The sequence below is a fragment of the Lutra lutra genome, chromosome 17, assembly GCF_902655055.1.
Source record: "Lutra lutra chromosome 17, mLutLut1.2, whole genome shotgun sequence".
In the NCBI taxonomy this organism is placed as follows: domain Eukaryota; kingdom Metazoa; phylum Chordata; class Mammalia; order Carnivora; family Mustelidae; genus Lutra; species Lutra lutra.
This window is the reverse complement of record NC_062294.1, coordinates 42,549,887-42,560,340: the sequence shown is the minus strand read 5'-3', so window position 1 is coordinate 42,560,340 and position 10,454 is coordinate 42,549,887. Positions and strand designations below refer to the sequence as shown.

General features: G+C 54.5%; 1 protein-coding gene and 1 long non-coding RNA gene across 2 annotated transcripts; one reads left to right on the top strand and one right to left on the bottom strand.

The window, feature by feature from the left end:
- Positions 1-1,884: 1,884 nt before the first annotated feature.
- Positions 1,885-4,144, bottom strand: LOC125088486 (major allergen I polypeptide chain 2-like). The gene is made up of 3 exons (XM_047709688.1): positions 4,056-4,144; positions 3,464-3,645; positions 1,885-2,098 (listed from the first exon to the last, which is right to left on the bottom strand). Exons 1-3 carry the CDS (start codon positions 4,114-4,116, stop codon positions 2,018-2,020), a joined length of 324 nt encoding a protein of 107 aa, XP_047565644.1. The 5' UTR covers positions 4,117-4,144; the 3' UTR covers positions 1,885-2,017.
- A 3,565-nt stretch (positions 4,145-7,709) lies between these two features.
- LOC125089896 (uncharacterized) lies at positions 7,710-8,267 on the top strand. Its single transcript, XR_007124093.1, has 2 exons — positions 7,710-7,940; positions 8,080-8,267. It is a non-coding gene; the product is annotated as an uncharacterized LOC125089896 (long non-coding RNA).
- Positions 8,268-10,454: the final 2,187 nt, after the last annotated feature.

Sequence of the window (10,454 nt, the reverse complement as noted above, 5' to 3'; positions counted from 1 at the left end):
TACATCAACTACATCAGTAGTTTTTTTTTTGTTTTGTTTTAAAATTTTATCTATTTGACAGAGCGAGAGTGTGAGCACAAGCAGGGGGGGTGGCAGGCCGAGGGAGAGGAAGAAGCAGGATCCCTGCTCAGCAGGGAGCCTGCCCTGGGGCTCCCCACCCCCCCAGACCACAACTCAAGCCAAAGGCAGAGGCTTAATGGACTGAGCCACCTAGCGCCCCATCATTAGTTTTGGATGTAGTGTTCAACGATTCATTAGTTGCATCAGCACACGTGCCCTCCTTAATACCCATCACCTTAATACCCTTAATACCCATCACCCAGTTACTTCTTCCCCCCACCCCCTCCCTTCTGTAACCCTCAGTTTGGTTCCTGGAGTTCAGAGTCTCTCATGGTTTGCCTCCCTCTCTGATTTCCTCCCATTCGGTTTTTCCCTACGGTCCTCCGCTCTATTCCTTATGTCCTACATATGAGTAAAACCATATGATAATGGTCTTTCTCTGCTCAACTTATTTCATTCAACATAATCCCCCCCAGTTTCATTTCTACAGTGTTGATTTATCCCATATAAATATATGCTTTAGCCCTCTATCAATTCAAATTTTATTTTGTACTTACCAATAAAATTTTAGATCTTTACTATCACCTGAACACTTAATAGTGAGTCTAGTGGACTTGCTAGGCATAAAACCCAGGTGTAAAACGAGCCAACAAGTAAATTAAAATGCTTAAGTTCAACCATTAGGCCAGAAATGAGCCAGAACTCAAACCCCTGGCCTCTTAGCATGAGCCAAGTTCAACACCCTCAATGTGACCTTATTGTGCTTGCATGGCCGAGGAAGGTAGAGAGAGGTCACCTACTACGCTACTTTTTTTGTGGAAAAAAAAAAAGTGCTCCTTGCTGGAGCCCAGCACCGCTCTAGTCTCCAGGAAATAAAGGTAAAACCTACTCCCTGCCTTGTAGCTTCCTAAATACAATTGCTGGTTAGATGCCTTTGGAAATGGGCTCAGAGGGTTCATGACACTTGCCCCGGGTGACATATCCTGCAAGTAAGATTTAGGAGCCTGAGCTCGCTGCAACAGCAGCATTCCCTCTGGGTTAGTTTCCTCCATCCACTCCCTTTCTCCCTTCCTCCTGAGCAGGACTGCTTGTGGGGGCCTCATTCCACTGGCAGAACCCAGGAACAGCAGTGGAACTGGGTGTTTCAGCAGAAAAGCCAGCCTCGGGGTGCCTGGGTGGCTCAGTGAGTTAAGCCTCTGCCTTCAGCTCAGGTCATGATCTCGGGGTCCTGGGATCGAGCCCCACATCGGGCTCTCTGCTCAGCAGGGAGCCTGCTTACCACCACCCCCCCCCCCCGCCCACGACTGCCTCTCTGCCTACTTGCATCTCTCTCTCTCAAATAAATAAATAAAATCTTTGAAAAAAAATAAAATAAAAAGGCCGGGCTCCTCAGAAGACATCCACCTAAGAAACATAAAAGGGTGGCTGCCCCTTGGAGACAGAGAGGCTTGCAATAAACCTCCTCAGGTTATGATGCTAGAGTCCACCCTCTAGTGACCAGGGTGACATTTAAGGAGCTAAATGCTCTGCAACTGGGCCAGCACCAGACTCAGCCACAGGCTACATGGGCAACATTCTGACCCATCCAGAGTGGTGAATCCTGGGGTTACATACGTGTCATTTAGTCCGAACACAGAATCCCCTTTACAGATGAGAGACTCGCCTGAGAAAGACGAATCCGCTCACACCCACTCCTGATTCAGCCCAACTCCCGTCCAACGCTCTTGATGACCGCGTGTGTCACCCACCTTGGCTGTGTCCCGGGACCCCCTGCCAGGCCTCTCATGCTCTCTGCAGAGCACACAGACACGGGGCACGCTGAGCTAAGCTGCAGTTACTTTATTACAGCGAGCCTGAGAGAGACTGACGGAGGTGAGGACCGGTGTCGGGATTCCAGCTTCACGTGCAAAGAACAGAGCAGGGGACAGAGCCCAGACTGGACATCCGGGGCAAAGATTCATCTCCCCAAAGAGGCCACAGCATTCTTCAGTGGGACCATGGCTTCCAAGAGGCACTGGTTGCTGGTGGTGATGGTAGTCTGGGAGAGAGTAAGATGAGGGGGGACAGAAGACCTGAGGACCAGGCAGAGTGATCCGTCCCCCCGGGATCACCCCAAGGCCCATCCTTGGTGACTGAGCTCCAGCCCCCAGACGGATGGCTGGAGAGGAAGCTGCTATCTGTCAGAATGGGATAAAGAGGACTCCCTGGTCTCCCATACACAGATGTCAGGAGGGAGTCTGAACCCCCAGTGGGGAAGGCCAGAGTTTCAGAGTTTGTGATGGAGGCTGGGCCTGAGCAAGAGCAAGGGGGCTGAGGCTGGGTCAAGGCCTCCTGCCCCTGCCTGGCATCTGGCAGGTGTGCGGGGGTGGGGGGTGGGGGTGTGGATGCCGACTCGGTGAGTGGTCTCCTGGGCCCTGTGCACTTCTGTGAACCCAACACATTCTGCTTCTTCACAAAGCTCGCCTTTGGCAGAATCGGCACTTCGGGAAAGACCGAGTAAGACACAGACTGATCCAAATCTACCTAACGGTGCAACCAGAACAATGACCAGGAAAGACCGCTCCTCAGGGCTGTGCTGACCAGCCCTGGGGAGCGGCTGCCTCAGGGGCCCAGGCACGAAACAACGAGGGCCCCTCCCCACTTCAGGCCTGGAGATGATGCAGATGGAAGCGGGATACGGAGCCAAAGAACAGCCATCGAGGAGAGCCGTGAAACAGGCCGAAAACCAGAAGCCTCCCAAGGCCAGGGGGCCCCTTCCTGAGAAGAGAGTCTAAGGGCAGGTGGTTGGGTTTCAACATTCCGGGAACAGAGCTGAGCGCGCTCCCACAGCTTCGGGAGCTGAAGGAAGGACCTTTGCCTTCCTACCTGGGGTGGCTCAGACCTTAAGCGTCTGCCTTGGGCTCAGGTCATGATCCCAGGGTCCTGGGTTCGAGCCCTACATCAGGCTCTCTGCTCAGCAGGAAGCCTGCTTCTCCCTCTCCTACTCGCCCTGCTTGTGTTCCCTCTCTGGCTGTCTCTGTCAAATAAATAAATAAAATCTTCAAAAAAAATCAAATCAAATCAAATCAAATCCTACTCCTGCAGTGCTGGCTCCTGTAAAGTAGGGGGGAAAAAAATCACGTGTCAACACACTTTCTGTATCGCATGGATATCAGTGCCTGATTTTCCAGCTGTGTGTAAATTGGCGTGAAAGGGACACATGTGGTAGAAGAGGCTGGTGTGCAGGCGGCAGGCGGCTGCGTGTTCTGTGTGCCGTAGGACAGAGCAGAGTTTCAAGCATCATAGCTCTTGTCCATCCTGTGGCCCCCGACTGCACCATCCGTCTGTCTGTCTGTGTGATGTTACAATACGCTGCCTGGGTGTCATGGCGGGGCGGGGGGGGGGGGGAGGGCCGGTAAATTACCATGACAATCAGATCCAAGCCCTTGGCCTCGAGTCCCTTCTCATTGTAGCAATCCTGGATTTTTTCTAAGGCTTCTTTTTCTGGTTCAGTAGCACCGACTAGATCAAGGCTGAGGTCCAACGGAAACCTCTCTCCAATGGCCAGGGCACCAAAGGCAAAATAGAAAATGGGGTAAGATTTCACTGAAGACACAAACAGAAAACACCTCAATGAAAGAATCACCAGGGCAGGAAGCTCCTGTTTCCCCACTGCCAGGACTGCTTACATCCCAGATGGAGAAACCAAGACACTCTCAGCAGAAGGGAACAGCGTACCAGCCTGCCTGCTTCTGACTTCCGTAAGCCCCACTACCCCCAACGAACTATCCCCTACTTTGTGCACAACTAAGGACCCCTCCATCTCCAAATCTCTCCCTCCACTCTGTGACTGGAAACCTCAGGGGGGCTTATGCAGGACTCCTGGGCAATGACCTCCCAGCTGCCCCCTAACTTTGTCCCTAGAAGCTACTTGGAGATCACCATGGGGGGTGAAGGAGTGAGATAGAGCGGGACAAAGATCAGGAAAGCTATCTGTCCCTCTTTCCTACTCTCACCCATCTCGATGCCCAGCTCCTGGGTCACCAGCAAGGCCAGCACAAGCAGTGTCCCCTTCATAGTGTCAGCCACCAGAATGTTCTGCTCAGGGCAGCGTTTCTGCGGCTTTATAAACTACTAGCTCCCTGAGCCTCGCCCAGACCCCTCCTAGGTGCTCCAAGTGCCTATGGGCAGGACCTGGCACGTGTGGCTCCCTCAGCCCTTGGGCTGAAAGCCTCCTGGAGAGGATGTGGTTTTTTCCTTTGCCAAAGACCAACTAGAGCTGGCATTTCCAAGTGACTCCATCCTGAGCCAACTGCTCTGTTGTCCCAGCCCCAACATTGACCCCTGTGGCCTGCAACTCGTTCCCCCAACCTATCCTGGCTTCGAGTGCGGTACATCCCCAATCATATGAGGCGTCAAGGACCAGTCTATGCCGCTACAGGTTGACAAAAGATTGGCCAGCCTTTCCTGCGCCTACGTTGAAGTCCTGCAGATGCGTATGGGGTGCTGAGCCCAACTGGACCCTCTTGACCACCTTCAGTGCTGCAGGCTCTGGACCGAGCCCCAGGGATGCATGGGCACCATTCTTGGGCCCTGAAGTACGCCCTACCAGGGAAGTCTCCGGACTCCTGGCCATTGCAGGGCTCCTCAAGGGCTGATAACACTCCCAACGGAGGATCATGTTTCCTGTTCCCTTCTTGCTCCTAAAGGAGCAAATTCCTGGGCGCCTTCTGGACTCCCAGTGGGTCCAGCCTTGGCCCTGTCTCATCCCCTTCATAGGTGAACCTGGTCCCAAGAGGAGCTTGGGCTTAACAGCCCATCCAGAAACATCGGTGAGTAGTTGTGGAGTTGTACAGCTTGTCGCCTGTACCCACCGCGGGCTGGAGCTCTACAGACCAGAGGGCGAGGTCAACCAGAGGGGGCGCACCATCGGCTTAAACCCCCTCAAGAGTTAAACTCAATCTTCTGCTCTAGCAAAGTGGTTTATTGGCACAAACAAGGCGAGACAGTCCATGAAAATTCTAGAAGGAAAGCTCCCAGGGGCCAAATCTGGAACAATTTAAGCAATCACAGAAATGACATAGTATTAGATGATAACCCAAAGTATAAAATTGTATCTGTGCATCCATACTGATATAAATAAATGATTTAATAAATAAGTAAATGGAGAAGACACAGATATTCCTCACAGAAGCAGTCCAAATAATACACATAGATACTTTCTCTTCAGGAACCAGAGCTCATTGCCCTGTCCTCCTTGTGAGTAGGCTAGACTTAGTAACTCACTTCTAGAGAGTAGGGAAAGGAGGAAACCATGCAGAAACCTAGCAAACCCAACATGAATCAAACGATCAAGGCCAATACAACGAGTGGTGAGACATACTGATGTCACACATGCCACATGTGATGTGACATATGGCACTTCCCCTCTTTGGTGTCTCCTTCAAAACCCAAGGTCTGAACCCCAATCCAAATTAGAAGAAACAGCAGCCTAGTCAGTTTGGTGGACATTCTCTAACCCCTGGCCCGTCTTCAAGACCATCACGGCCAAGACAAACAAGGGAAGACTAAGAAATTGTCACAGATCAGGAGAGAGTGGGGAGACATGACAATCAATGCTGTGTTTAGGATGTGGGTTGGAATCTAGAACACAGGACATTAATGGACAAATTGGTGGAATCCAAATAAAGTTTGGAGTTTAGTCAGTAGTGGTACACCAATGTCAGCTTCTTGGTTTTGACAAATCTTTGCAGCTTTTCTGTAAGTCTAGAATTACTCTGGATAAAAATGAATTAAAAAAAAAAAAACACTTGCATTAGTAAGGGATTGCATATACTGCAAGACCTTGTCCAGAAAGTTCCCCCAACCTCAGCAAATGTCCCTGCCTCTGGAGAGATCTCAGATGGTTTTGTGGCACCCGGTGGGGTTGGGCGGACATCAGCATCCTGTGTTACTCCAGCACCCCAAACTCTAGCTTCATCGTCTCCCAGAGCTGGGGAGAACTTGAAGGAAGCACCTAGTGAAAGACAGCAGACCCTGCCCGGGTGTCCCCACCACACTGGAATTCGGTCCTGCAAGCGTGTCCGCTCGGGGGCCTATGGTGCTCACCTTCCCAGGCCAACAGGTGCCCAGGAACCTGAGGGACATCTGCAATGGCCTGAGCCTCTCGTGAGATGCCCTCACAGGCATGGCCTTTGGGCATCAGGACTGGAGCAGTTCCACGGCAGCCACCTGATGGGGGAGCTCGGGACTCAACACCCTCTTTGCCAAGAGCAGTTACCGGATGTGAATCCTGTTTGGCATAAGGCTCTGACTAGGGTCAAAAAACGCTTGCCCGGGGCACCTGGGTGGCTCAGTGGATTAAGCCACTGCCTTCGGCTCAGGTCATGATCTCAGGGTCCTGGGATCGAGTCCCACATCGGGCTCTCTGCTCAGCGGGGTGCCTGCTTCCCTCTCTCTCTCTCTCTGCCTGCCTCTCTGTCTACTTGTGATCTCTCTCTGTCAAATAAATAAAATAAAAATCTTTAATTTAAAAAAAAAAAAAAAAAACGCGTGCCCTCCCTTCAGCTCTGGGCTCCAGTAACCCTCTTCTGACCCGATGACTCAGAGTAAAGAAAGGCCACGCAGGCACTGCCAGCAAGCGAGCCCAAGCAAAACCATTCTTGGTGGTCAGCTCCGCAGAAATAGGGGATTCCTTGCGTTCCTCTAGCGACCATTCGTGAAACACCCGCTATGTGTCCCCGTCTGGGGGACGCAGCACCACACACAGCCGAATCCCCCCTTTCCCGGAGCTCGTTATACATCTGAGAGGAAGGGAAAAACAATCGATGAGTGCCAGGGAGAGCCAGGGAGGGAGATGAAGTCGGGGAGGGCAGCGGGGCGGGGGCCAGGCTCCAAGGGGTCAAGCCCGTAGCAAAGTCTCTCTGATATGGTGACATTTGAGGAGACCTAAGCCATCAGGCCACGTATCATGTTCTTGGAGGAAGAGCCTTGCAGGCAGTGGGGGCAGCTCGAGCCAAGGCCCTGCTGCGGGGCTACAATCTGGAACACAAAGCAGCCGGCCACAGGCCCGGTCCAGAAGCAGCAGGGCGACCAGGGAGCGGGGACAGAAGGGCAGGGAAAGGCCCGGGCCTACAAGGCACACGGGGACTGTAGGCCAGAGAAGCAGCCTGGCTTTTCCTCACGTGCACCTCTGGAGACAGAGCGGTGTGGACCGTGTAGAGAAGCTCAAGAGAAAAGGCTGGTGGGGGAAATGCTGTTTCTGAGGCAGACTAAGGCGCTGCCAGAGAAACCAGGTGACAGGGCTTGGTCAGCATGGAGGGGAGGATTCAGGGCTCCAGATACAGACCCCAAGGACTGGCTCAAGGGAGGCCACTGAGCAGATCAAGGACAGAGACGATGCTGCAGGCAGGGGCTTCCTCACTGTGAGACCATTAGCTAAGCACTGGGCTTCCTGAAGAATCCCTCAGCTCTCCCCAAACTGTCTCTAAGGTCACAGGTAATGAGAGGCTGACATCAGCCATCATTCGGGAGGCCTAATTTGGGAGACTTTTGCCCCTTTTCCCAGTCAACCTAGGAAATTGCAGTTCTGAAACCTCTGGTGTCAGCTGACACTTGGACAGAGTCCTCGGATGGGGAAGGGAGGTCAAGTTTGTGTCCTTTGTTGACTCAGGGACTTAGAATGTCGCCTGCACATACACCTCATCCCTCCGTGGCCCCTGGGCAAGTCCAGGCTGCAGCGAGGAGAGGCCTGGTAGGGCCTCCTGGGAGAGGACCGACCTGCTCCTCTGTGGGCATAAAAGGACTCCAGGCGGGGCAGGGAGCAGCTGCCACCCACATCATGAAGCCGCCCGGTGCTCTCCTGCTTCTCTGAGCTGCCTTGCTCCTGATCTCTGGCGGAGGTGGGCACCCAGGGCCCCAGGTTCTCCAGGGGTTCTGATACCTTCCCAGGGCAGTTCTGAGCCTGTCGGGGGGAGGAAAGGAGGAATGTGTCCCGGGGAAGGTCTTTCAACAGAGTGTAAGCTTATCTTTGTGTTCCAGATTGTAAAATTTGCTCATCTGTGGAGCACGATGTCACCCTGTTCCTCACGGGCACCCCTGACGAGTATGTCCAGCAGGTGGCCCAGTACCGAAACGAAACTATAATTTTGGAAAATGCCAGAAGCCTGAAGGAGTGCGTGGACGGGAAATTCACAGAAGATGACAAGACAAATGCTATCAATGTGCTGGTGGGTCCAGCTCTATGTGTCCGTCTCCCTGGCGCCTACCTGGGGGTGGGATGGGGTGGGGGGCCACCCATTTTTCTTCTCCACCATGGCCCTTCCCTGGGAATCCAGAAAGAGAAAAGCTTCATGGATGGGAAAGTGGAGAGGATGGTGTGGGAAAGACTCAGCCTAGCCCGGGGCTTTCTGGCCGGCGCTGGCTGTTCAGTGCTGCCCGGCCACCAGTCTGGGAGCTGGCAGGCCCTCCTGTGTCCTTGGCATTGCCTGGCCTCCGTGTCAGGCCCTCAGCGCTGGTCTTCCTGACTCCAGCCTCTCCAGCATGTGAGCCTGGATCTTTAAACTGTTAGCACAGGTCCTTCCTGTCTCCCAACATGGGTTCCTTTATTTAAACTCCTCAAGTTCCCTATTCCTTCCCCCCCAAAACCTTCATTTGTCCTCATTCCCGGGGTCCCAGAGTGCCATTCCATGCCTCACATGCCAGGAGAGCCAGGGTCCCTGCTCAGCTCTCCTCTTCTCCCTCTCCCTCTGCCTACTTGCTATCTCTCTGTCAAATTAAAAAAAAAAAAAAAATCTTAAAAAAAATACAATCTTTAAAAGTAAATAAATAAAAAAGAAGACAGAGAAGGAAGAAGAAGGGGACAGGGAGGAAGGGAGGAAAGGGGGGCCTCCTCACAGCTAAATGCAACCTTTCCCCCCCAACCCTTAGCCTCAAGACCCCGTCATCCCCACCCCGGGCTCCCCTAGGACCCCAGGACCCCTCACCCACACAAGTGGTTCCTGACCCCCATACACAACAGGGTGGACCCCCCCACCCCGCTCCCAGTCCATGTGGTACTTGACCTGGTCAGTCTGTGTCCACAGAGACACAGCCTTCTCAGCCAGCGGGCCTCCCTCCACTCCCCACAAGGTCTGTTCCCCATATCAGAGGAAGCCCCCCTCCCCAGGGTCATGGTCCACCGCCGGCGTGGTGGGGGTGGCAGGAGAGAGACCCCCTCTGGCAACACAGACAGCAGCAGGCCGAGGGCCCAGTGGAAGAGGCCAGCCAATCCTCCCAGCACTGCTGGCCCCGGGTGGAAGAGGTTGTTTCCCAGACAATCTTGGATTGAAGGAGGCTGCGTAAACCCTGTGCCTGGGGAAAGCCCCTCCTGGGCTCCAGCCCCAGCCTGAGGGTCCACAAGGCTGACTGAGGATGGGCACAGGTGGCCCGGGCGCTGTCCCAGATAATTGAGCCGGCTGCATCACACCGGTGCCTCGGCCAGATGCGCGGCTGGTAAATTCGGGCCCGTAAGACAGTTACGCACCCCATGGGCCAGGCAGGTGTGTGTGGCGTGCAGGTGTGGAGAGGATGTGCCTGGGCGTGGGACAGCAGGAGTGACAGCAGCAGTGCTGCTGGCTGCTTCCCTGCAAAGTCCAGATGTTTCAGGACCACAGTCCTTCCAGCTCAAAGGGGCCCGGGGGGCCCATGTCCTCTGCAGGACAGGAAAAGGCCAAATGTGACGCCCCCCCAGCCCCACCCCCAGGCTCCAGGAGGACAGCTCAGCAGTGTGCTCAGGGCCAGAGAACAAAGATGGACAGGGAAAAGGCACCTGCCCCTCCAGCTGCGTCCCTCTCAGGTTCTCCAGGTTCCCTGGGACCCCACACACTTCCTGGGCTCTGTCTCCAGGAACCAGGCACCTGGCCAGTACCCATTGCCTCAGGATGTTTCCTGCGACCCCAGGAGACACTGTCACACACAATCCCTCCCTAGATGGTTCTGGAGGAGCCCCCCACCTCCACCCAAGCCCCATCGGCCCCTCCTTTCTCTGAGCCCCCCCCTCGGCCCAAGCATGCACTGGGGTCTCCCAGCCAGGGACCCCCCCTCAAGCCCACTCAGGGTGTGCAGAGCCCTAACGCCCACACACCATGCAGGGAGATGTCCTCCAGGGCAGCCCTGGGTGGAAGGTCACTGGCGAACCCCCAGACCCGCCCTCAGATCCCAACCCACGGCCCTGCTGGAGCTCCTGCAGGCCGAGCCTCCTCCTACGCCCACAGCTGCCACAGCCCTCTCCTCTCCTGGGGACCACTAGAGGGGAGATGGGGGCTGGCGTGGGAGAAGCTGGTGGTAAGCAGAGCCCCACACATCTCTGCTTCTCCCCATTAGCGCCACAGACTGGCCCACGGACCCCACATCATTGCTTGGCCCACGCTGCTCTC